The 27,194-nt window shown below is 47.0% G+C and overlaps 1 protein-coding gene across 1 annotated transcript; it reads right to left on the bottom strand.

Annotated features, from left to right (window-relative positions):
* Window positions 1–5,731: 5,731 nt before the first annotated feature.
* LOC142574099 (histone H2A-like) lies at window positions 5,732–7,085 on the bottom strand. The gene is made up of 2 exons (XM_075683269.1): window positions 7,003–7,085; window positions 5,732–6,479 (listed from the first exon to the last, which is right to left on the bottom strand). Exon 2 carries the CDS (start codon window positions 6,407–6,409, stop codon window positions 5,981–5,983), a length of 429 nt encoding a protein of 142 aa, XP_075539384.1. The 5' UTR covers window positions 6,410–6,479; window positions 7,003–7,085; the 3' UTR covers window positions 5,732–5,980.
* Window positions 7,086–27,194: the final 20,109 nt, after the last annotated feature.

Below are 27,194 nucleotides of genomic sequence, written 5' to 3'. Positions count from 1 at the left end.
GTCTTCCCGGTGGAGTCGTATCCCATTTACGGTAACCAAAAATTTCGAGAAGGTTTAGCTAACATTGTGTAATCTAAGCATCTTTGTTCACTGTATTCTTGTAATCCAAGTGCGTTTTGTATTTACCACTTTATTTTCTTAGTTTGCTACCAATTTATCATGTCGTTGTGCACCCTAGCTAAAACGGTATAATGAGAATTAAGCCTTTGTACTTAAACGTTATAAATGCTTTTATTTTACTCTTTTTCTCATTTTTTGTAACCCACTTCCCTCTTTAATGCCTTTGGCGCAGAAGGTAATAATAAATAAATAAATAAATGATAAGTCACCCCAACGCTGCGCAAAAATATGCCCACGTACGTAGTCACACCTAATTTAGGGAAGTTCCGGCGAGTGCGTCTGGGCGTATTCGAGAACCGCAACGTATCGATGTTGATAACACACCGTGTCATCCCGTCTAGCTGTTTGCTAGAGCAGTGTACGAAATGAGGAACTGTATATTTCAAATCAGCATGGTCAAAACGGAATTACAGGTGCAGTTTCCTTCATCCTAATGACATGATCAGCTTCAGGTCAGTCGGTCAGGTCCGCCAGCAGTTGACGCTCGAACTCGGCGAGTATGACAGGCTTAAACTCTGCTGAACGCGATAGACATCGACTCAAACTGTGGGTGCGGCTAGCGAAAGTGAAGTTCGTGCAGCCAACAACCCAACGCCACTTGCCTCCCATCTCTAGCCTGTCCACACAGAACGTAACGTGTCGTGACACCAACTTCTCACGATGAACGCTAGCTCAATCCTCAGGCCTGTCGCCAGCCATTAATCCCCAGCATGGTATGCGTACACCTCCTTCTACGTCATAGCGCAATGGGGCCAGCAGCTGAGGAGCAGGCAAGGCAGGTGTTTCGAGGGAATGAACGATATTCATTTGTAAAAAATCTGCGCAACTCGCAAGCCTCGATGATTTCAAGAAACGACAGAAGCGTGCAGAAGCAGATCCAGCTTTCAGAGACGATGGATAATCAGCGCTTCTAGTGGCCAGTGCTGAAAGCTCCCGCGTTTTCAATGCGACGGGCTCATTTTTTCGGTGATAAATAACGTAGAGGCGCATATTCCACAAAGTCCGTAGAAAGGCACGTTATAGGAGCTGTATCACGCATCACAAATGCAGCACTGATAACATCGGGGCTTCAAATTCTCTGTCCATGACGTGTAAAGCTTAAACGAAAGGAACCTGTGGAAGTTCCCGAAATGACGCCTCGTTTTTGAGGACAAAAGATGGTTGTTTGTAGAAACTAAACGGGAACCTCAAAATCACCCGGTGTTGCAAGTAGTATGGACACATAGCTTACATTTCAGTCTGTCATCTTATCTTCACGTGAAGAAACACACGTTCCAAATGACGGTTTCTACAACGGAGTCGCGTCTTTGAGTGTAGTATTTCAATAATACCCATCGTGTCATGCCGTGATCGATGTGCGCAGTGGCCGAGTTGCAGACGTTAAAGGATGGGCATCTGCCATGAATGTCCGTGACCTAGGTAGTAACAGGCGGAAAGGTCGGCTGTTACACTTCTTGCGCAGCTGAGCGTTAGACAACATTGCAATTCAGGAAAGAAAAATTGAATCCGATGAGGGCATAGCGGCTGCTGTAGCTCCATTTCTTTCTGAGTACCAAGCATGTCTTAGTCACGCGATTAATGTCTTTTCAGGATGTATGCTATTTGAGAGGAAAACGCGGCAATGCAATGTGTTGGGGGTGCGCACTGTTAGGGAACAGCGCCTTACACGGTGTTATGCCTACACGGAAAATCAAGTTTGGACGTTTCTTTGCGTGACCGGGAAGACTACATTCTCTCGTTGACCCAGCACTTACGCACTTGCAAAACGCGTGCATGACGTGATCCTAGGCCCCCAACTTCCTTACCGCGCACTCCGTCCATATCGCTTGTATGGTCAGCGTCCTCTGTCTTGATCTTCACTTTCCGGAAGCCGCTGACCCACCTCCGAGCCGCCTCTTTTCCTCCGAGTACGCCCGCTTCACACCGCAGAAGTGACCAGTGGCGCAATGGATGTCCAGCACTTCTTGGTAGGTAACGTTATACTGCTTTACGGCGCCCCGCGAATTGCACACTGTCCGAGGCTGTTATTTTCTTCCTCAAGTCATCGCTGACCTACTGTGTTCTTTTTCTGCTCAACCAAAACTGACAACTGCTTACCATCTCCAGACTAACGGTTTCAAGGAACGCTAGAACCGCACACTCTCACAGACGTGCTCGTTATATAGAAGTTTCGCCGGATAAGCGCTATGGGGACCTTGATCTTCCCTGCGTAACTTTTGCATCTGATTCCTCTCGCCATGATAAAGCTGCATTTTCGCCTTTCTACCTATCGTATGGACGAGAGCCGACTTCATCCCTGGACACTTCGCTCCCCCTATCTGCCACTTTCACCAGCGAGTGCGCAAATGATGTCTTTGCTCGTGCTGACCCCGCCCATCAGCTTGCCCGTACTCGGCTGACGGCGTCGCGAAGAAACCAGCGACGTGGCTACGACGCTTCGCTCCGAGACGTGACTATCCCTCCTGGTGCGCTTGTGCTTCTCTGGTCCCCTTCCCGCCGTGTGGGCCTCTCCGAAAGACCTCTTTCCCGGTTCACGGGCCCATATCTTGTGCTGCGCCAGGTGACACCTGCTACCTGCGAGATTGCCCCTGTCATTTCCACCTCGTCGTCTCTCTTTCCATCCAGTGACGTCATTCCCGTATCAAGGCTCAAGATCTACCGCTGTGTTTCTGACGACTCCATTTAGAGCTACGGAACCGTTATTGCATTGACCAAGACAAGGCCTGTCATGATTGAAGAGACCATGCTTGCGACCACGTTATAGCATAGCATCAGCTGTTCGTTCCAACTTTCCATTACACATGTCTCGTTGCTGTCTCATTTGATTAGAAATCAGTACATATGCGCATGCGTACGGTGGTGTGTGTTACCTATATATATGTGTACCACTTCGTGGAATAAAACAATTGTTGGAAGTTAGCGCTGTGTCCGCGTCTTGCCACTGTCTTTCGTCCATTTTCGCGCGCTAAAGAAACCTCAGTTATGGAATACCAAGGCGCCCTAACCTACGCTCTTTCACGCAATATTGTCGCGCGACGGGCCGCTCGAGGCACTTGGCGTGTATTCGCGGGCTCCTTTCACGCTCGGAAAAACACTTATGTAGCGCGTATGGAGCAACAGACAGCTGTATCGGGAGTTTTTCGTGTTGCTCTACAACTTTCTCATTGACACTTTTCATCTGAATATAACATTCGATAAGTACAATAATTCATTATAACTAATTATGCAATTAGGTAGAATTAAAAAAAATTATCTACATATCTCTCCAAGCGACGGCGGACATCACCACCTTGGTTCTGTCCAGTTGCGTGGCATTTGCATATTTTTAAACTCTGGCTAAAGTGCTAAAGTCAGCAGGGATGCCCTGTATACAGGTTGTTTCACGCAACTTGAACGGGGGTTTTAAAAAAGTGGTTAACCGCACTTGTGTGACAGCAATGACATATGGTTTGCCGTCATGTGGCGCTCTTTAGGCAATTTTTCATGTTCCGCTCATTTAGTTGGTTATGTAAGATAAATTGTGCAACATCTTAAGTATTCCCTTCGGGGCCAAGTGGCGCATCGTTGCATTGTAGAGGACCTTTCAAAACGACTGATACAATGTTTTGTGCAACGTACATGCTGCGTGATCATATCTTCCAGCCTTTAAAGAAAGCTCGGGAAATATGAAATACTACCGCGTGACTGCGCCCGTGCGTTATCGTATTGCAGCGCGCTCAACCGTGCGTCGAGCCTATCGCTTATCAGGGACGACGGTGCTTCCTTTCCGTGTCGATCACAGGAGCCCTAGCACAGAAACCCGCGACTCTACCCATTACGTCACACATGCATGCATCCCTCAACAGGGAGACTTTCCGCACGTGAGCCAGATCGCGTAAACGTTTGGCGCGTTTTCCGAACGCTGATGGCTTCTTGTCAGCCTCGCCTCGTGCAACGTCGATGTGCGATGCCTGCCACGCCACTGGTGGCGCTCTTCAACACGGCAGCGCTGTCAGATCTTAAGTAGCTGACACGGCGCAGTTTCTTTTATTCGGCAGGAGTCGCCTTAAGTGCTGCATCATACGCGTATAGATGTCAAAACCGCGCATACTTTGAACCCCGTCCGAGGAGCCCAAGCACAACGCTGAACCTTGCTATGGTTGTCAATTGTACGCCCTTCGTGCCGAACTACCAGTTCTTTAACTACGCGAACGCCGGACCTCTAGCACAGCAGCCCGATAGCGTGACCGTTACGCACGGACGCATTTGCTCCTACATCGGCGTACTTGAGTTATATCGTAGATGTGGCACAAAAAAAAAAAAACCCGCAAGTTTTTCTAATATATTCACACGTCATCAATACATCAAGTTACGGTCCTATCCGGAGCAAAGTACAGTCTGAAAATTTAAGCTGATCCCGAAGATATCGCGTTAAATATTTAGGCGTCCGTCGTTTCTACTTACTCCACGCAATGGAGTGCCGTGCGCGGCGACACCGCCCTATCTCACCTCCACCTCGCTCACGAAGGCTTTCCTCGACTTCAAGTTTGAATTGACTTCTAACTTTCGTTGTGATAGCAATTATATGGGCACTCCAAGCGCACTTCTGCCGTCGCCTTCGCCATGGGCGATAACACCGTCGCTGCGCGCCGTATGTGCGAGTGAAAGCATGCAGGGGGAGGCGACGATCACGGCTCAATATTGCGCACGCGATGGACGAAGGCGGAGGGCAAACGCGCAGTCTTCCGTCGCGGTAAAACCCGTGGGAGACGGGAGGGAGGGGGAGTGGCGTTGGGCTCCGGCAGCAACTACGTATTTCACGACCGGGCGCAAGGGTAGAGTAACGATCGCGGCTCAATTTCGTGCGTGGAATGGAGAAAAGTAAGGAGGCAGCGCGGGAGGGAGGGTGAACGGCTTCCACTCCGCCAGCAAATGCGTAATTTGCGCGACCGCGCGCCGTGTATTGAACGCGATCTGCAGACTGGTCACACATTTCTGGGTGTTGCGTTCTCGCCGCTGTTTGGGTTGAAGCGATGGACAGCTCGGAAATCGCGCCGCGCTTGGTCACACCAGTGTTCGGACAGCGAGTGTCCGCGGTCATCGAGTGTGATGTGCTCGTGTTTGCATATGCGTGCCGACAGCGCACTTATTCGGTCACCAAGTGAATGTTTGCAAGTTCATACGGCCGACAAATCTATCCCTCGTATACCTGTCTACTAATTTGCCATCGCAATCGACGCTCCGCCTTTCGGCCGAAACTGCGACATTCCCCCCCCCCCCCCCCCATTTTGTCAATGGGGAACTGCCACGAAATATCCCCCCGCCGCCGAGCTCACACAGCCCACGCATTTCTATATTCCCACGTCATCGAAATCCGGCCGCAACATCCAGGAAGGAGCGTCAGCGGTGCAACGCTATAGAAACTAGCTGAAACACCATGGCGTGTCACTTTCTAAAAGTGCACTAGATGCACCAGAATGTGAATGAAGCGTTATTCGACAAAGCACGGTTGTGTTTTAGTGTCGCGCACGTTCTATACCTGTTGCCGCAAAATTGAATGTACGACATCTTCATCCGTTTAGTGTGCATTTGCTGTGCGTCACGGAAAACATGAAAGCGCGGGCCATAGGGCTAAAAGATTTATTTACACGGTGTTACAGCGGCGTCAGAGAAGGGAGGGACGCAGATGGGGCAGCAGGTTGCATTATAGTAAGTATTCCAGCTTCCAGTGCCGAATAACACCTGCAATGTGATAAAGTATACATAAAAAAATCACGACAATGCGCAGTCGTGTCGTCACCTATAACGTGTAGCATGCGTAAGTGTAGAATAAAAGCGCAATGCAACAAAAGGCCGAATAAACTTCGCCGCGCTGCTGCGTTTAAAAGTCCTGGCTGGCTGCCCCAGGTTCGTTCAACTTCTTGGACTTGGCGCTCGACGCTTTGGGGAGCAGTTCCGGCCGAATGTGTGGCAGGACGCCTCCTTCGGCGATGGTGACGCCGGAGAGCAGCTTGCTCAGTTCCTCGTCGTTGCGCACGGCGAGCTGTAGATGGCGCGGGGTGACGCGCGCCTTGTTGTTGTCCCGCGCCGCGTTGCCGGCGAGCTCCAGGACCTCGGCCGTGAGGTACTCGAGCACCGCGGCCAAGTAGACGGGCGCGGCGCCGCTCACGCGTGCGGCGTAGTTGCCTTTCCGCAGGAGGCGGTGGATGCGACCCACCGGGAAAGAGAGGCCAGCTCGCGAAGAGCGGGACTGCTGCTTCGGACGCTTTGGCGATTTGCCGCTGGGGAATGAGTGACGGCTGGACGACATGGCACCGGCAACGTTGGAACGACTGCCCTACACGTGGCGACGCAACTCGACGAGCCCCGGCGAGGAGTATCTGGAATGAAGTTTATTTCGCGAGAATAGCAGCTTGGGCTTGTTGGTTTTCCACCCTGCTGTTAACAGCGCAAAAGGTAGACGAGAGACGAGACAAGAAGACGCCACAAGCGCTGTTAGTGTCTTCTTGTCGCTTGTCTACATTTTGCGCTGTTAACAGCAGGATGGAATGAAATGCACAGAATTAGTTTACGGAAAAAAAAAAGTATGCAGACAAGAAAAAAGAAACAACGCACAAAACTGTTCTGCGGCACAACGTCCAACGAAAACTCGATGACCTCAGCCCTGCTAAGAAATACGCTCCAACTTCGTGGGAGAAGCTCTGGGCTGCAGTATGGCAATGAATGAGCGCCACCTCATAGGACGCCGAATGGTTCTGTACTGCGACAAGACGTGTTCCTGCTTCTTGTAACGAATGCTATTACTGCCACGCACGCTTTCGCACAACGACCGATACGTCTGAGCGTGAGCACCGAGACACGTAGTTGCTCCTACTATATGCAAAGTACAGTAAACGTTCTCACCGCTCGAGACGACTTTGAAACTGCAGGTGTCAGGTAAGCCGGTAGCTATGAGTCGAGTCCTCCGGTGGCCACTTCGTAAGGGCAGTGCGGCAGCGGTAACACGTCGGCAGAGTTTTATGCCCTCGATTTAAGTCACGTGTCTTATGTACGCTAACGGATATCGCTGTATCGCTTCTAATCCAGAACAGATCGATAGCAATCAGATGACGGTAGATCAAGACAAGGTGGGATTATGCGTTTGTAGCACTGCCAAAGAGCGGCCAGTGAGCTGTCGTTTTGTTTTCGAAATAATGTCGTCACGTATGTCGTCAAAGTATGATCGACAGTGTGAAATACTTCCAAAGAGCGCCTTGTGTTTTCCTCTGGTGCGCGAACGTTTGTATAACCAGACGGGGCCGTTTTACCGCGTCCCAGTCGACGGAGAGTAAGGTAAATTTTGTATCTTTGAATGTAATTGCACTGATGTTGACGCTGTCTACGCTGTCGGTTCATTTAGATTCCCTTTTTTGATGGGAGTGAACATGCATACTATACGCTGAATTGACGAGCGCTACCAATTTACTGCGACTGTTTTAATAAATGCGCACGCGACGATTCGAATGAATGGCACGATTGCCGCATTTCTACGCGTTAAAACAAGCAAAAATGTGACCTGTTACCTTTACGACATGTTGCCGCGCCAAAGTTTAAGGTTAAGTTATGGTATACTAAGTCTCGTACACGGGCACGCCAGTCGGCCTAAACAAGAGCCTTAATCACCCTAGGACGTCAGAAAGAACTCTGCAGGCGTCAGGGTACGTTTTTTAAAAGTCATTGTTCTGCTCTGCGTTCGGTAACTGTTCTCGCCACTTCGTGACACAGTTTGGCACGCCGTAGAAACACGGCTACCTCCGCCCTTAACTGGCGTGACCGTTGCGTCGTCTAGATATGTTTCCAGTTGATCCGCTCGACGTGGATAAAATATTCACAGTTCAGGATAGTCGCAGACCTGCGCAGCACAGCCAGAGCGTAAGCCGGAGGGGCGCCTCCACAGGAGCTCTAATTTCGGCAGAACGCACCAGAGGCTTCGTACCTTGCGAGGAGGCGCCATAACGAGTACCGAAGAGTAAGCGCAGGCATCGAGACTGCGCGGTGCGCGTGTCACCTCCCTTCACCCGTGGCACGATGCGACGCTGCTGCTGCTGCTGCTGCTGCTGCTGATGATGATGATCATTTATTTGCATCCCCCTTGAAAAGAGGCGGTGGCGAACAGTCACCTAGCCTGCTTGAGTTGACCAGGTCCAACTACATGCAACATGGAACCGCTACGTGCAGCTGTTACATGTCGGGAAACTTGGTGGAATGTAACGCAACTGCAATGCAACATTTGCACCTATCGGCGGAACGCAAGGTCCAGGTCAAGTTGTGACAAGTGGCGGGATATGATAATAATGATGACGATTTATTGGCGTTCCATTTGAAGCGGGGTGGTGGCAAACGATCGCGCAAAATGCTTGATTTTTTCACATATGCTATACATGTTTTTTTCATTCCAGAATTTTTGTATAGATCACCTTAATCTTCTTCTTCTACCTCAAACCTTCTCATCTACCTTGTACCGCTTTCTATGAACTGCTACGTGGCGTGCCACCTGGTGTAATAATATGCAACTGCAATGCGACGTATGCACGTATCGACTCTACGCGGCGTTCACCTCGCATCGCGTGAGAAGTGGCACAATGCGATGCAAATGATGCTGATGATGATAACGGTGGTTATGATTTATCATCCCATTTGAAACAGTAGGGTGACAAATAGCTCAGTAGCCTGCTCGATTTATTCAAGTATTTAACAACCAAGACTCGTCACCTGCGATGACATTGTCCAAAAGTAGGGGTCACCTGCGCAAGTCCCAAGTTTCCTGGTACATTGGCTCGTTTCCCAATCTCAATGACATCGCCCACTCCCAAGCGCGCGCACTAACCCACCGCGCGGGAGCAGGATCGAGCTCAGACTCCGGGGTCCTCGAGTTTCGGGACACTCTCACTACTTTCAGCGAAATTACTGCGCACTATCACCTGGGTAGGAGGACTTATCCTCCCCCTCACAGGAAACTGGCTAGACCTCTGGCATCCACTTTACGCATGCTTCAGACTAAGTGCTATCCAAACCTGGCCCTTTTCCACACGATCACTCCAGAGGCTTTTAGCTCTACTTGCCCCGACTGTGGGGCTGTCAGCAATCTCGCACATATGCTCTGGCGACGCCCCTCGTTACAAGGACTCAATCGCATCACAGAAGAAGAATGGAGCTCTGCCATCCAGAGCTCAGAACTTACATGTCAAACCTGGGCTATCCAGAGAGCCCACGATGCGGCGGTTAGGCTCGGCCTACCCGTCCCCGCGTGGGAGCGGCCCGCAGCTCTGCCCTAGGGCAAAGCTTCTCAGGACCTTGTAATTAAAGTTCTTTGTCTGTCTGTCTGTCTGGTACATTTCGACTCGGCGGGATTTTTCGGTCGTCCGTTAACATTTTGGGCACAGCCTTGGTGCATACCTTTCGCATCTGCAAATTATTCGTAAAGACCTCGTGAACGGTGCTTTTTGGAATGTTTAATGCCTGTGCCATTAAACGGACACTCAAACGGCGGTCTGAGTTCAATATGTCTTTCACATGCGTCCCATTTTCATTGGTGATGTTCGTTGACGGCCCTCCAGTGCGGCCTTCGTCGCTAATTTCTTCACGACCTCCTAAAAATGGCTTTGTACCACCGGTAGAGACTTGATGTTGCGACGAACAGTTATCAGCAGAGGCCGTCGTTATCAGAGGAAACGATTCCACTGCGGACTAGCCGAGTTTAACACAAAACTTGATAGCGATCCTTTCTTCCAACGAGCTGCAGTGCATTACGGCTTGCACGGGAAATGAAAATGAGCTTCACGGAACAGCCTCTGCTTACTCTCCAGATGGTAGGAGACGACTGAGCGACTGCGCGTACGTAAGCTAACTTCCCCCTCCCCGAATGTCAAGTGATCCTAGCGCGCTGCCACGTATATAGTCGCCTCACAATGTATAATTACTGACATTACGATATAATCACAAACCGTGTACTTTAGTTTAATTATGAGCATCGGTAATATTTACTGAATATTCATTTTTTTTACTATATTCATGAGTTTTACAAGATTTGTTTTAGCGTAACTGCTCGGTGTCCAAGCTAAACTACCCAATTTGTTTGTTTCCTGAAATTAATGGACTCATTATGAGATATGTGTGCGCGCAGTTGTATGTGTGTGGATTACTTGCGGTTTCTCAAATTATGTATTGAAGCATTATACGAGCGGCGCATTGTAAATAATTAAAAAAAAACAACTTATTTTTTTCTTCGATATTTTCATGGGTTATATTGCAAGATTCGTCGCAGGTTATCAAGATGAGCTAACTGCGATGCCTTCATTATTATTTGGAGAATAGAATACAAGGGGGTAGGTTATGAGTTAATATAAAGGAAAGTTCGAACTGCGTGGTTTAACTTGTTGAGTTCGCAATAACATATACATACTCAAGCCCTCTGCGGTGTGTTTTTATGAACGGTGGAGTATTTAATCCACAGCTCTCGGCGGAAGTATAAATGTTAGCAAAACCAAATTTAATGAAATTGGGGAAAGTTTTAGCCAATGTTCTCACTAAGTAAAATGTCAGAAAAAGTTGCTGTCGTTCTAAAAAAAAAGAAATACCTTAATTAGGAAGTGCTCGAAAAAGTAATATACGGATAATGTTTGGAAGTCGCGCGGGCCATATGCGGTAATGTCTTATACTACGAGTTTTATATACAAGCAACTGAAATTCTTATTGCGACTGCTGGAAAGAGCTTCGCTGAAAATTGGTTTTTTATTACGCAAGGTCAAAAACCTGCTGTCCTTTATTTTACGTTCCGCAAGCCCCCGAGGGCTTATTCATGTCTTGCACGCTATTTGGCGACAGGATTCTCTTTTGTATCCTCGTATGGGTATGCTGGTATTACAGCAACGGCACAACACACAACTCTTAGCTAGGCCTCAAGCATTTCAGTGTCTGCTCGCGGGCACGATGTTGTGCAGCTCTATCTCAAGGTATCTGTATGCCACGACAAAGTGCAAGAGCAGTTATATATCTCTACTATATTTATGTTAGCTCGGCTTATGTGGGGTAGAGAAAGCGCCGTTTCATTTGTACCTTGCAACCCATACAGACCGTCATAGACGTAAAAAAAAAAAAAAAATATCGGCACCCACTAGGATATTCAATGGCAATATTTCGCGAAGCCCTGCCAGCCAACCTACAGTGTACTTCTACAAGTAAAAGACCACGTACACTTTCGAGGCGAGGCAGTGCTGCCACGCGCGACAACGCAGGGTTCACTGCAGGTGGTGGTGGTGGTAACAACTTTATTGACACTCTGCTCAGTGATGACCTGGCAGGCCCGAGTGCTAGAATGGCCCCTCACGAGGAGCGACCCTTTCGGCCCAGGCAACGAGGGCTTTTTGTACTTTTTCTTCCGGCGTTCTGAGCAGCTCTTACCACGTCTGTTGTGAGGGAGCTGGCAGGAGCGACCTGGGAGGGGGTAAGCCCTCGCACCCCCAAAGAATGTGATTTTGGGTAGCCAATGTTTGATTTGTGCAATTTTGACATATTGGGTTCCATTGCCCGTTGGTAATTATGGATAGCCAAAGTGGGTTGGGGAACGATTTAGTTTGGATTCGACGCAGGATCGAGGCTTGCGCTCGCGTGAGGCTTGCGTTTGGAGGCGGGTAAATTCGCCTTTTTTGCTTGTAATAGTTTATTTCCTGGTATGTCGTCGGTGCCTCATCCATGGGATCCGAGTCTGAGGGGCACATCTCCCGGTTGATTAGACCTCGGGCTACGCAGGTGTGCGCGTTTGCCAGTTGGCGCGCAATTTCCGGCTGAACGCTTTATTGACGATTGTTGCCTACAAGCAACAACGTTATCTTCTTCTTCTCGCTGAGTTTTGGTATTGAGTACGAAGTTTATGGCTAAATGTGTTCGGCCAACATGGAACGACAGCCAGCGAGTCTCATTTGTTGGTTTAGTGCAGGAGCACTGGACGAGGAAGAAGCAGTTGGGCGCGCGACTCGCTTTCTTTTCAAAGCACGCTCCGAGGAGATCGACCGATCCAAGGTTTCCCGTGGCACTGTTGCCGCCGCACACACGTGACGTAAAGCAAGCGAAGCGCACACGTACAGTTCACGTATGACGAGAGCTGTCTTTACAAATTCTAAACTAAGTCATACGGGGCTCGAGATGAAGGCAACTTCCAGTGTTCTGTCTGGTGTGTCGCCCCTATCACTTAAAAAGTTTCACAGTGAATTGCTATCTTTTGATTTGATTATGCTTATTTTCATGTGCTTCGCGCACTTAGATATAAAATACAAAAACAACGATCACTGAAAATACAACCATCACTGAACGGAAGTAATTTTCATCTTAAACAAATGTGTGTATTTAAGGTGACAACCTTATAACCACTTGCCATGTACTCGGCTACAAAAATTGCGCGGTCCGCTTAGAAACATCTGTATTTAATGTGTCCCGCGACCGAGACGTGTCAAAAGTCTGGCAATGCTCATTGCTACGGCGTTGGCATGATTTAGGACATGACAACAACTAAATACTAAAGCTGGCGTTCTTTTCTTTGTCTGCCGTCTTATGTTGCGCGAATCACAGAATGCAATGAGGTCAGTGCAGCAAAAACCCGCCTGTACACACACGTGACAGTCGCTGCAGGAAAGCAAATGCAAGCCGAGAGGTATATTAGTAGTGCAGATGAATTGTAACGCGACTGATAAAAACATGGATAAGCGATGCTTCACGTCAGGCGCAACAAGCAACAAAGTACATACACATGCTTCATTAAGGAAGCAAATTAAACTGATTTTTCGGGAGTTGAAGATTCAGATGATCACTCAAACAGAAGAATCTGAAAATATAACAAGCAAGAAATCACTGCGCGATTGTTTTAGACACAACAAAAGTCTATGTCCACTCAACATCGCATGCTAAGCTATCGGTCCGCCATCGTGACGGAACCTGACGAGAGAGTTCAATATACACAACGCTCATTACACGTGCATAGTTAAGGCGACCATCGTCAGGTATACACGTCCACACAAGTCTTGTGATCATTGGCAAGGCAGCTGGTTACCAGTCACATTGGCCACGCTGGCAACGTATGCGACAATGTCACGAAATCTATTGGTGCCCGGTATCGGACTATTCAGAGCGGTGCAGTTTCCTTGCCAATCTTCGCACTCGACGTCGAATATGGCTAGGCCAACGCTCAGGCTGGCGAAATTTTTCTTGATCTTGCAGTACTGAAAATACATTGAAAGGTTTATGTGCACACTGGCTACACTAAAGAAAAAAATAGGAAAAGAAAACAGAATCCTCAATAGCGTTTGTCTGCTAAAATCTAGCCGCAATGAGTCTTTATGGCAGGCGTTTGAATAGGGAATTCCGAACATGGTGAAATTTTGTCATAGTGTATCCTCTCTGATTGGTGACGTGACAGTGGGGCTCAATTGTATTGGCTAAAATGCAATTATGCTGCACTTTGAGACTGTTACGAAAGTTCGCAGTGTACTGAATACCACTAAGGGCCTGCATCTTCTCGCCTTTCTTCAATGAAACCTTGGCTAGTTCCCGCCCCCTTCTTTTTATAAAAGCTCTCGGCTCTCGTTGAAATCACGGTGATGACGGCTATAGTTTAGGCTTTAACGCCTTTCTGATCAACGTGTACAGAATCAAGGTGACATTCTTTTTTGGCAGCGGTGGCAGAGGCAGCAACATGCTTGCTAAACCGTTGTTCTGATGTACAGCAGATGCTGACTCCGTGACAGAAATTAGCTTCAATCAGCTGTTAGCGATACCTATGGTTCCACCGGTTCCATGGGACCATCGCACTTTGCTTATCGCTGCGCCCAGCAGGCAAGATGAAAATGCTGTTTTCTGCGAACGCCTGGAAACTGCAACTGGAAACACTCAGGTGCGGCTCAAACACAGCAGTGAGAGATGTGTTTCTGGCTTTACATTTTGCGACTGAGGCAGCAGCACTTGATAAACTGTTCATTTGATGTACTGAAGGTTCGTCTCAGCTTTTATGTTTATACCCTTTAATCTTCTCTGTCGCTGCTGCAACCTGGCATAAAGATGTAACAGTAATGAGCTGAGTGAAAACATCACCTGCTGATACGCTTGTCGCTCCGTCATTCGCGATGACGGAAATGCGATTCTATGCATTGTTTGGAAATTCACTTTTCGTGGTGTCACTTGTTCTGAGCTAAACGAGGAATGAATTTCTAATAGAACGCAAAGCAAAAGGAATTGGAAATGCGAGGCATGTTGTGCGGGTGGCTGGAAAGGCAACAATTAAAGCCAGGAACAGAGAGGCATACTGGTCTAACTCTGTTCACAGAAATGAACCTGAAGCTGACCTCTCCCCTTTCTCTAAGCCACAAGGTAGAATGTATTGATAAGTCAATTCAAGTGATGTCGGACCAATTTCATCGCACTCAGGAACGTTTATTATCCCATGGAAAATAGATACAAGGTATCAGAAAGTGAGTCGGAAACATTGAGAAAGAGCAGGGCGTAGCTGACATAACTCCGTTTAAGTTGGATCTTGATGATTTGAAATGGCGCAGTGGGCGTTTAAACCCCGAGATTCACCGAGTCACCCACCGAGTGGGTGACTCGGTGAATTGACTCGGTGAGGCGGAGAATTTCTTAAGTAAGGTTAATAATGTGGCGGAAAAGCCTAGTGCGCCTAGACCTCCGTGACGAAAAATGATGCTGTAACCGATGCCATTGCCCTTCACAGGCTTGCTGAATACGCACTAAAAGTACCGGGATTTATGGTGCGGTTTGCGATTCAGGAAACCGAAGATGCGTGGCTAGAGTAAAGTAAGTCTCTAAGACGACAACAAGAAGGTACCTAATGGGAGAACATGACAACTTAGTCTAGCACTCTGACTACAATCGTTAGGGAATGGTCGAACAAATCCAGTTTCCAGTTTGACCCAAGACTGGGAAAGTGCTTATTCGCAGATGTGGGGAAGCTGCACATTATCGGACGTGAGAACGGCTTAAACTGCTCAGCGGGCTGGCTTTCTTTTCTCTTTTCCTTTCTGTTTATGTTTGCCCTTTGTTTTAATTAGAATTGCACGCGGAAAGTGATGCACCTGTGTTGTAACACTAGAAAAGTTGTGCGTTTCAGCCTTACAGAACAGGCTTCTTGCGATTTTTTTCAGTTAAATATCAATCCGTCATAAAGACCGTGAGCTTCTATGCTTTCTTTCTAAACTGCAGAAGTGTCTTCATCGGACAAGGCTCGCAGAAACTTGGTCGCGTAGTACATTTGACAATTTAAAGCTCCCAAAAGTGGTAACTATTTATTTACATAGTGTAAACCGGCGGTAGGGGGTGTGCCTCGGCTCGACAAGGGCTTTTTAAAAACTAGTGTCGCTTGCTATATACCGCCCGGTGACTTTGTACCTGCTTTTCTTACTTTTTCTTGAGAATCTTCTTGCTTTTATAAATGTAAATCAATATTATTCGGTAATTGCGAATGACTTCTATAGATATGAGTAATGGCAGTGTCAAAAAGTATAGATTTCAAATATTCTGAGTAGCAATGGCTGCGCTAGTTCTATAGCTTCACCGACTAGGGTGACATCATCGACTGAGACAATTCTTGGTTTTCTTGAAACTACTTACGACATGTCGCGTGTAACAACTTGTATTCCCACGTACCTAATATGGGGCCATAAGCCTGTATCTTGTTATATCGAAGCACATTATTGCATCCTGTCAGACGTCAGTGTACTGTATAGTCAGTAAGTGGTGACACAGGAAACTTTTGAATCCTTTCGTCGATGCGTTAGTAAACTTCGCCAGGGCGGCTTCATCAACAAAATTCATGTTTACAAAACATACTAGGAGTTTTTAGAGGTATTTCATTGTGCTTACAAAAAAAATTGTCCATAAAGTTTCTAAACTGTATAGGAGTTCAGGAAAGCCGCGGGTCACACGCGACGTACAGCGAAAAATTACAAAGAAAGATGGCATTCTTCAAAAATTTCGTTAGGTGCGCTTCGAGTTCATCTTACTTCTTTTAAAACATTCAGAAACACAATGAACAAGGAAGTATGGATGATAAAAATGAATTACTACATAAAACCGCTTTCTAGAGCCTCTGTGAAGCCGGGTCTTTTATGCTGCCAATCAAATTCTCAGTTTAGTCGGCATGAAAGGACCCCGCCAGCAGGTGAGACTTTAGAAGATGGAGTGATCCTTATGATGTGGACCTCACAAATGCCTTGAACACGTATATCGTACAAAAAAAAAACGTCCTTTAGCACCAAGTAACCTTATTGATACGTTGGGTAGCAGAAATAACGTATATTTAGAGACACCAGATATTTACGACGGCTGTTCTGCCCAAACAGGCCTGACGGACTCGCGCAACTGTGAGGCCAAAGGTATACAGATTAAGCTCATAAGTACGTCATTGGCCCGCGTCAGTACAGATATTTAATCTTTGCATGGCAACAGATGTCTTCCCGTCTAAAATGCAGGTAGCACGTGTGATTGCATTGCATAAAAAGGCAAAAGTAATGTCTCAAACTAGAGGCTGCAGTATGGATTCTTCTATCTTTTTCGAAGGGTCTCGATGGCGTAATCTTGAAGAGTACCTCACGTTTCTTCAAAGGTAACAACATCGTAACGAAGTTTTAATTATCAGCAGCAGCCTATTTTATGTCCACTGCTGGTCGAAGGCCTCTCTTTGCGATCTCCAATCGCCCCTGTTCTGCGCCATCCGATACCAACTAGCGCCTGCTAACTTCCTAATTTCATCACCGCATCTAGTCTTCTGCCGTCATCGACTGCGCTTCCCTTCTCTAACTGCGCACCCTGCTCTGATTGTACACCTCTTCTGTAAAACTATGGTCCACCGGTTATATAATCCATGCATTACATGGGGTGCCCTGCTCCATTTTTTTGCTCTTAATGTCAATTATCTCCGGTTATCTCCGTTGGCTCCCTGATTTATACCGCTCTCTTCCTGCCTCTTAATGTTACGCATAGCATCTTTCGTTCCATCGCTCTTTGCGCACTCCTTAACTTGTCCTCGAGCTTCTTTGTCAATCTCCAAGTTTATGCCCCATATGTTAGCACTGGTAGAATGCATTGATTGTACACCTTTTTTCTTCATTGGTAGTGGTAAGCTTCCAGTCAGGATCTGACAAGGTCTGCGGTATGCACCCCAACCCATTATTATTTCTTTCTAAATTTCCTTCTTATGATCAGGGTCCCCTGTGAGTAATTGACCAAGGTAAACGTGCTCCTTCACAGACATTAGAGGCTGACTGGCGATCCTGAACTCTTGTTCCCTTTCCAGGCTATTGAAGAATAACTTTGTCTACTGCATATTGATATTCAACCCCACTCTTACACTTTCGCTGCTAAGGTCCTTAATTATTTGTTGTACTTCGCCCCCAGTGGTATAGGACAGTGTCATCCTCAAAGCGAAGGTTGTTGAGATATTCGCCGTTGATTTTCACTCCTAGGCCTTCCAAGCTTAATAGCATGATTTCAATATAGCTTCCAAAAACACTGCTCAACTCACTATAGGCACAGTGCAAAAGTAGCCAAGTATTATTTTATTGCAAGCAGCAGGGAATTTACAATCTTGTCTCGAAAAGAGCCAACAATACCTAGCTCTCGCTTTCTCAAGGTCGTCATGCAGCGTCATTGCAAGCATGATGACCAACCAACATCCTATTGATTGATTTCGTGATTGTGATAACATTCTCAGTAATACATAATTGCTAATTTTTGGGTAAATAAATTACACATATGTATGCTTACGATTTCTAAAAGTCCGATTATTTCATCTTGGAACTGCCGGTCTAAGCTTGACAGCTGCGCGTAGCTGCATGCGCGCGCTGTGCGTGGCCGCCAAGATGGCGGGGGCGTGCTGCGTCGCGTAGTCTATACCGTGGCCACCACGGAGTCCTGCGACAAGACTTTTCGCTGCCGCGACAATCAAGTTTCGGCTGGGGCATTACCCGCTTGACTTGTCTCCTTTATAGCTTCCCGCGCTCTGACGGGGAATAACGCAGTGCGAAAGTCGCGTATCAGAGACGATGCATGCACTTATATACGAATTTCTGGTGGCATGATATCGATGAGACGAGCTCCATTAATAGCGGAGCCTTTCCATGATTACTTCGAAAAGTGGTAGATTATGTTTCTCGTGGGGAATCAGAATGAAGAGGAAATTCTTTGGCTGCTCCAGGGACGATTTACTCTCCAACAGAGTCTTCTGTTGGCGTCTAAGACACATTGCAAGGTTCCTTGAAGAATGATGTCACACTCTTAAGACTGATTGGTTGCCTGCTTCTTGTTTCACTTTAAACAGCGGAGAGAAACATCGACGAGAGCCGATGGTTGCAATCCCTCGTGGCTTACGTGCTGACTGAGCTGGCCCGAATCTAAAGAGTAGCGTTTAATTATTGGGGCACTTCGAAGTTTGATGACGTTTCCAAGTTGTTCGAAATAAACAGAAAAGAATAGAGGAGAGGCAAGCCGTCAGAAAAGTGCCTCACCTTCTCACTGACGGTTTCGTTTGTTTCAAACGTTGCCACTAGCGGAGGCGTGTCTTGACTCATCGACATCGCCGTGTAGTGGCCGCACCTCACAGTGGTCGGTCCGCCGTAGATTGAGTGATGGTCATTGCAAAACTGCAAATAAAAAAAGTTCAGACTAAACCATCCTTCCGTTGATATCTTTGTAAACGACAGCCTGTGCATTACGACAGAAGGCACGCGCGCTGCTAATTTCAGCGGCGAACACGTCGCTCAGGAGCTTTGGTGGTAATTGCAGAGAAAGCGGTACATTTATTCAGCATTTAAACATGTGACATCACGCGACACGACTTGGTCGACCTTTGCAGAAACGCGCCACAGCTCCACAATGTGATAAGAGATGCACAACTTATTTCATCATCAGCTATAAGATGCGCGCGCACACTAATTACAGCGAAGCTGTTTATGGCTAAGTTTCCGTGCGTTCTTCGTGTGCGTGTGTAAAAGCAGTGGATTGATCCCAGAGAAAGTGCTGGAAGGGTCCTAACGCGATCACACACCCCTGTGGACTCCGCTAAGTAGTCTCCGGCGTCTGTAACGCGCCCTTGGACTGCCCTGGTCACACCTGTGACCTGAATAGGTCCTAGGCACAAGGGCAAGAACGGTGGTTATTATTCGAATGTTTGAAAATATTAAAGATAGTAAGAAGAAATCACAGAAAAAAGAATGAATTGTAAAAGTAAACAGAAGATGACACAAGTGCCAAATCAAACTTCAAGTTGAGGCGTCCGTAGGGCGAATAATGTGCCTCGTGGGGATTGTACATATCCCGGGTCACGGAGTTCAGTTTGCTCACGACCAGCTTTTACAGCGAAGCTGTCTATGGCATGGATCTGGAAAAAAAAAATGCGCCCGGGATGTCGACAAAAAAAAATCATCATGCAGGCCGATCCCGGTGATTGCGTAGAGAGTCCAAGCTCAATGGCACATACCCCTTTGGGCTCGGGGACCTGTAACGCGCACTTGAACTACCCTTGTCGCACGTGGGACCGAAAGCGGTCGCAAGCACAAGGGCGAGAACAGATGTTTTTGTAAAAAAAAGTGTTTTCTAGAACTTTTACAAAAAATGACTATTAAAAATTATAGGCGCCAACCGGGCAAATGCGCTAGTGCCACTGCTCGCACGTTCGTCGTCGTCGTCGTCTTCCACCGCTGGATCCGTAGTGCAAAAACTATCATCATCAGAAATGGCTCGAGATTCGTTTCTTTCACAGCCGGTTCCGTTGCCGCCCGTCATTCAGGCGTAGAATTTCACTTCTGTGTTCGTAACGGGGAGGCCGCGTTTACGGGTGTGCGAGCAATTGCTTAAGTGGGTTTGAGCCATTCATCGTCTTACGTGACGGACACATTTAACAACAGAGGTGAATCCGCGAATGTGTGTGCGTACCTACATCGCCACGATGATTACAGATTAGGACAACAAACATGTTTGTACTTTCGTTCGTCATTGTGGATCACCTATGGTCGTGCGCTAAACGTTGGTAATCCACCTCGACAGAGTGTAATGGCTGATGAATTTTTGAAGGGCTTAAAGTGGGCATGGCCGACCCGCGTCGGCCATGTCTACGTTCGAACTGCCCGCTCTTTGTGGGCGTTCGAAGCGCTTGCGCATCTAGTTTCCTTTCCTTCCGCCCTCCTGTGGTGGTGGTCCCGTCGAAACATCACGCGTGTCTAATTTCCTCCTCCTCGTCGGGGTGGGCGGTCTCGGTGTCCACGTGAATGACAATAAATGTGTTCGAGTACCTTTCGTCCCGATGACCACCAATCAAGATAATAAATGAGTTCGTACCTTTGTTCAGAAGTCTGTGTCACCTCTCTGTCGTGTGCTAAACAACATGGCTGGTCATCGACCTTCATAGTGGAATGTCTCATGATTTTTAAGCTAAATTTTTTTTGCTATGAGATGCGCCTAACGCACTCGGTGTCTCAAGCGCTGGCTCGCACCAGACTGTTATCCATTATCAGGCATGCGTCTGTTTAGTGGCTAGAAAATCTGGCTTCTGTGCTGCGGGACCGGGGTTCGAAACCGGCCATCAGATATTTTTTTTCTCATCATTACTGCTAGTGTCAGCTTGCGATATTCCATAAACGGCACGAAATATGCTGCAGAGCGAGAAGTATAGCCCCCATAACCTTAGTGCTTTAAAGAGAAAACAAAACTCGTATATGCAAGTCGGCGACCGCTGAATGAGGCTCGGCGCACGCGGCTGTATGCGCATGGTTCGCCGTTGTCGTTTTTCACCCACGCTTTGTCGCGCTTCTGCGGCTCTCGCTCGCGACATTTGCCGACACCAGCTCACAGAACGTCTCCCACAGCGTCCCTTAGCTTTGACCCTGCGAGCCTATTCTTCGTCAATTAAAGAAGCGCGCACGTAACTGCTGCGAATGCTGACAGTCGACTACCCTTGTGCTGCGCTGGAAACGCTCTTCACGTTGACTGCACTGCATTTGAATAGCTTTTCACAGTTCGCGTACTTCCCAAACGTTGAGTGTTCACATTCAACGGGCAGGAGCGGAGTAAACGGAATCGTCAGTGGTGCAGGATAACGCTCTCAGGTGGACTTAACTGCAGAATATATGCGATTAGTAATGCGAAGAAGAGTTGCCACAGCACCACCCTTTCTTGCAGCGCGTCGCTGGTGTTATTGCAGTGTTTCTCCTGCTATACATTTTTGGTTGCGAAGCATCTCTAATTGTTTTCTTGCGGTTATATAAACCGTATTTACTTGATGAACGAATAGTATATGATCCCGCACTGCATGGGCCTTTGAAGACGCCCTGTCAAACCTAGTCAACGAGAAGAAATATTTCAGCACTCAGCTTTCCCTGCGAAACGTTTGCCGCAACTCTCACGCTCCTGTCAAGTTTACAGACACTTCTGTCAAGTTGCATATTCAATGGACTGTACTAGTCCAACTTGCAGAGAACACACGATAAGCAAATTAGGCGACGTTTCACCTGGAAAAGTTTACCGTTACTAGGCCACTTCAATGTGAATTGTCTGTCGAAAAAAAAAAGACCAACATGAACACATTCATATCCTGTTTGTGCCTTTGTGTCCAAATTCCGATTGGGACTCCCATCTAAGTTTTACCCCTCGTATACCTATTTCCCGGTACAGCTTTCTTTGCCTCAAGGTTTGTAAAGAAAACACAAGAGCCGCTTATTGGGGCACGAGGTCCGTTGGCAAGCATTGTGCATAATAAGTTCCAAAGAAGGAAGGGTGTATTGTTTACTCGGGAAAGGGCAGTTTTCAGACATAAGAAACAAACAAACAAAACAAGAACATGCAATGTCATAGGTGAGCTCCACCATGGTGTGCAAAAACTTTACACCACGTCGTGGATGCTTCTAGCTCCCCCGTCACTGTGGTGATAGGTTAGGCGGCTGAAAAATGAGTACCTCTTAGTTTATTTCAAAACAACGTATCACAGGACAGAACAGGAAAAGCTTGCGGTTAGGTATCCGCCACGGCTACTTCGTTCTCCTTCCTGTTGTTCTCACTTCGTTTCTCTTACAACACTAACAGAAACCAAATAACAGTCTCTTGCACTGCGAGTGTCATGCCATTTCATTTCCACTGTCTCGATGAGTATGGGCCGATTTTACTCATCAGCGCTGGCTCACTTACTGCGGCAGTGCTGTTGGGACGGCGAATGTGGTCGACACATTTTTCATCGAGATCGGCGCGCTTCTCCGGCATGTAGACCCGGGTGCACATGGACACCGAGATGGCCATGGAAAGATTCCTGTTCCAGTCGGTCTGTTTCTGGATATGTCTCATCACATCTACCTATGCGGACATAAAAAAAAAGATATGCAAGAGATGAATGCCGCAGTTCTATATGGGGCAGAAATTAAATAATTTCAGGGCATGTGCACAGCCTAGAAAGTTATGAAACATTGCCAAGCTACTCTGTGTCAGACCATTCCGAAAACCTGCGGATGCTTTGTAAATTGAGCACGTATGTAAATATTTTCTGCCCTTTTTTATTCCACTGGAAACCAGTTGGGAGGTGGCTAATTTTAGAAAGTTCGTTACGCCCACACAAACGCACACACGCAAAGAAAAAAAAATTAACTCACTGGTTTTCATAATTATCTATGCTGTAATGAAGTGGTTTCGTTTTTTAGGTTTATACGTTTTTTGTTAGCCTTGTGTAATTAGTTTCTGTTCAACTTTTTTAGAAAGACTAAGCCATATCTCAGTCGGAGGTTGCGTATGTCCTTTTCTCAGTTTTTTTCCCCTGCATCTCTCATCGCCAATGAAACCCAGCACTGTGCGCCTTTCGAGAAATGTCTCAGCAAATGTGTTTCCTGCCTGTGTTAGTTTCACACAACATATCTGTTAGCCGTACGTGTTCCGTACTGATGCTGGACATCCTCAAAGAGACGCAGCCTTCCATATTTCTTCCAGGTAAAGAGACAGAGAAACAGAATCAATCCTGAAGGAGGTTTTCCTGACTTCCAGGTGAAGACACTTCAGCGCTTACACAGGTGGTCGCCTCGTTCCTCGTAACCTCACACGTCCAAAAGGATCACGTGTTCTCCACTTTTCGCGTAGTTGAAGACTCCCTCAGCGTATATGTATTGACGGGTCAGTAAACGCGACTTGTGCGACTCCATCGGCCGCCCCACTACAAGTTAACGTGCTACTATATGCTCCCGTGAACTTACTGTGAACGGTTTATGAAATTAGTTTCATAATCCGTTCTTCCTACAATGCGTTATCTTAAGAACGTCAATAAAACATTGCTTCATCAAATGACAAACATGTAGGTGCAGCGAGGCATCTGTATGTATGTGGTGAAAAAGTTTTTTTTCTGCGTATAGCGCAACTGGTATACAAATAGGCAAGTGAGGAACAAGAGACACAAACAGCGCTATGTACAGGTGTTGTTCCTACTCTGCATGCGTTTTTGTACTGGCTACATTACACAGAAAAACTTTCACAATGACGTACCAACAAGTGGAAAACCTGAACGCTAGTAGACAAAAGCGGCATTTTTTTTTTTGCATAATTTCCTAGGATTCAATTCACAGAGTGAAAGTGAATGCTTACGGGGAGGAACACTGAGTATCTTAAGAATACAGCTCGAATGAGCTGAGTAACGTGGTTGCTTGACGATCGTAGTAGCTTTGAGGTACTTTTTTAGCCTTCTACCACACTCACTAGAAGGCGTGCCAAGTTGAAAACCTGCGAACAGAAGCCACGCGTGACATCTTCGAGAACGCAACTGCAGCGTCATCAGAATGATCTGTCATAGCAACAACCGCGGATCTTTGTAGCTTGTCTCGTGACCCGCAAGCAAGAAATGGGCACGCTGGCTCTCGGTCGGCGTGGTCGCCGCTACGGTCTTTTCCGAATCAATATGACGACGACGGCATGCCACATTGGCCGTTGACACATCACTCCTTACAGCATTATTTGTCAGCTTGGTGCCAAGGGAAGCGCACTAGCGAAGTTTTGTTCTGATTCGAGATCAGGACACATTGGACCAATATTGAAACCCCATTGAAATATTATTGGAACAGTGTTGCACATCACTATAGGAATAATGTTGAAAGCCCATTGAGATATGCTGCTAATGTTCTGAAGACGTTCGGCGTGCAGAGAAATGCGAGTTGAAAGGTGCATTCGTTTCGCACAATTACTCTTCATTCATGTATCATTCACAAGTAGCCTAATAAGCATAGCGACGATGGCGGGTTGGTTTAGATCAATGTTGTAAAATTTATGGAGCGCGAAGCACTGAAGTGCGGAAAAAAAGCACAAAAGACGGACAAAGGAAGAAGGATGGCAAGAGGACAACACGAGCGTTTTTTTTACTACCAAATGAATTAATTGATCACAATAATACACACATATACATACACACAAGATGATATAGTTATCAATCACAGCGTCAGAGACACTAGTCGCATCAGAAGGTTAGCCAGCAGTAAAAACAGACAGAATGAGGGTTGGCATAGGCTTAAAAGCGCGAACTCCTTATTGTGAAGAACCGCTGACGGGTGACTAACGTATGTCTACAAATTTCTTAATAAACTAGGCCCCTGATATTTCTCGCGTCCCCTTATCGTGGTGGTGATGCAGCACACATCCTGATTTAAACCTAGGCTTAGATCTGCAGATATTGTAGTGAAATACTAGTTTAGAAGTTCTACCTTTATCTAAGTCATTTTTGTGTTGCCATAGTCTTTGGTTCATGAAACGGCCCGTTTGCCCAAAATATCTGCGGCAGCACGAAGAGAGTATTGGATACACGACCCCAACGCAGCACTTCATAGACTTACTTTTATTTTCATGTTTTACCATGCATAATCATCCGTGTTTATTTAGTGCTCCACTAAGGCGTTCATCCGTCATCCTGCAAATACGTCCAGTATTCCAAGGAGCTGATAGGACTACCTCGACACCATATCGCCACGCTATTCATTTTAGCCCATGAAAAGCTTTGTGCACATACGGTATAACTGCTGCTCTTTTCTTTTTTCTTTGCCCTTCTGATATTTTCTGGTCCCGCTTATTTTTTTACTTTATGCAACAGTTTCTCACAAATTGACGAAATGACAAACCTCGTGAATCCCACTTCAAGTAGCCTGCATGTCTACCTGTACTTTCCGCCAGGTGTGAACAAGATTTTGTTAACGCGTTGCTGATGGCGGACGAAGCAATCGCTTACTTTGCCCATTATGAGTGATTAAAGGCGTAATTAGGAACGGGCTTAACGCTTCGCGGTTGGTATGCCCACCAAACACAATCTGGCAGTTGTCTAAAATTAATATCTAAAAAGCGCAACGAGTTGTCCTTAGGAACCTCGCAGGTAAAGTCCAATCCCCTGCAGTTTTCGTTGAAAAGACCTAGAATACGCTTGGTCAAGTGGCTACTACTACCCGAGGAGGAAGGCTGCAAGAAAATGAGCTTGTCATCTACATACCTAGCGGCGACCCTTACAAGGCCGTCTAGATTTTGTTTGGGAATGCTATCAACCTTTCCAAGGAGAATTTCGCTCAGGACTGGCGCTACACTTCAGTGCACTTCAGTGCACTTTTGAGGATTTCAGCGCTTCGCGCTGCAGAAATTTTACAAGCAGTCAATTTGTGTCCGCTGTCGGTCACAGGCCTCTACCATCGATTTCCCTTTTTTGCGCCCGCTCACCCCATCGGATGCCTGCAAATTTCTCAATTTTATCACACCACTTAATCCTCAGCCGTTTCCTACCGGGTGTCTCTTCTCTAGACACCCACTGTGTACCTCTGACAGAACTCTCGTTAACCGCCCTGCTCCAATTATGGCCAACAAGAAAAGCCAAAACGAAGCCAATTGCTCACCATGCCTAGCAGGTTTGTCGTTGTGTTGATTTGGTAAGGCGCTCCTCCTGTGATGACACAAGCGAGGCCTGCTTGGTACTCGTCTACAGTTAAATGCGTCAAAACGATGAGGCCGTCCAAGATGAAGTTCCTGCAATAACAGATTAGGATCATTTTCGTCCAGTCGTCATTTCCAAATGGGTGCGGTTGCACAGTAACTGAATATTTCGCCAAGTGAGGAGAAGGAAAACCAATGACCGACATTAAAGGGAATGTCAACTAGGCCAGAATGGGTTGCGAGACGTTGATGGAAACGAAATGGCCATCGGTTATAGCGATAGAGTCTAGCACGCTGTTCGGGATTTAAGTAGGAAATATTATTTTAATTTGACAAAGTCAGAAAAAGCAGTAAGTGGCGTGGCCCGGCGGCGAAATCTTGATACTTCGAACCGTAGTCAAGAGATGACTGTACGCAAGTCGACGAGCATTAGGTACAGTATAATTACTGCTTAAAATTGCAGTTAGTATATTCTTAGACGTTTGCACTTCATTCAATGCGCATTGCGAAGTAAATAAAGCCCCCGCTAACGAACGGCGCTAGCGTCGTCCCACACGCATAACGGCGCGCATGCTGTTGCACGAGCACGAGTATAGAGCACGCGTTTGCAACTACACCGAGTTTTATTAACTCCCTGTGTTACAAGATTCCATCGATGAGTTTTGCCGTAAATGAGTGCGTTTTTTCACCTTCGTGTCGCCGCCTCTGTCACGTTGTACTGACGCCGAGCTCTCCGCCTACCGTCCGCAGATTGTCGGCGTCGGTCCAGTGTTAAAGAGGCACCGACACGAAGGTGAAAAACGGTGTCGCCTACAGTCGGCAGACACCAATTACTTGTGGCGGGGACGGTGGCCTATCGTGCAAGTCGGATTCGTCGCTTCCGCTGCCACTTTCGTCCATCGAAGCATGACGTTCTTAAGGATCTAAATTCTGAGTACACATCCGAGCCAAAATCCTTTGTTCCAGCTCGCCCAGGACCTCGAGAGACGACATTGGAAATCAAAAGCGCACGCTTGGCTACAACAACACGAACCGCGTATCACGTGTGAAAGCGTCGTTTCGTTTTCGATGCGCTTGGTATCGTTTTTAGTCAAATACCAAAGCCGTTGGACAGGACAGGTAAAGTATCGCAGAAATAC

This window comes from Dermacentor variabilis, chromosome 3 (assembly GCF_050947875.1).
Source record: "Dermacentor variabilis isolate Ectoservices chromosome 3, ASM5094787v1, whole genome shotgun sequence".
Classification (NCBI taxonomy): domain Eukaryota; kingdom Metazoa; phylum Arthropoda; class Arachnida; order Ixodida; family Ixodidae; genus Dermacentor; species Dermacentor variabilis.
The sequence above is the reverse complement of the archived record's forward strand: the minus strand, read 5'-3'. Positions and strand labels throughout refer to the sequence as shown.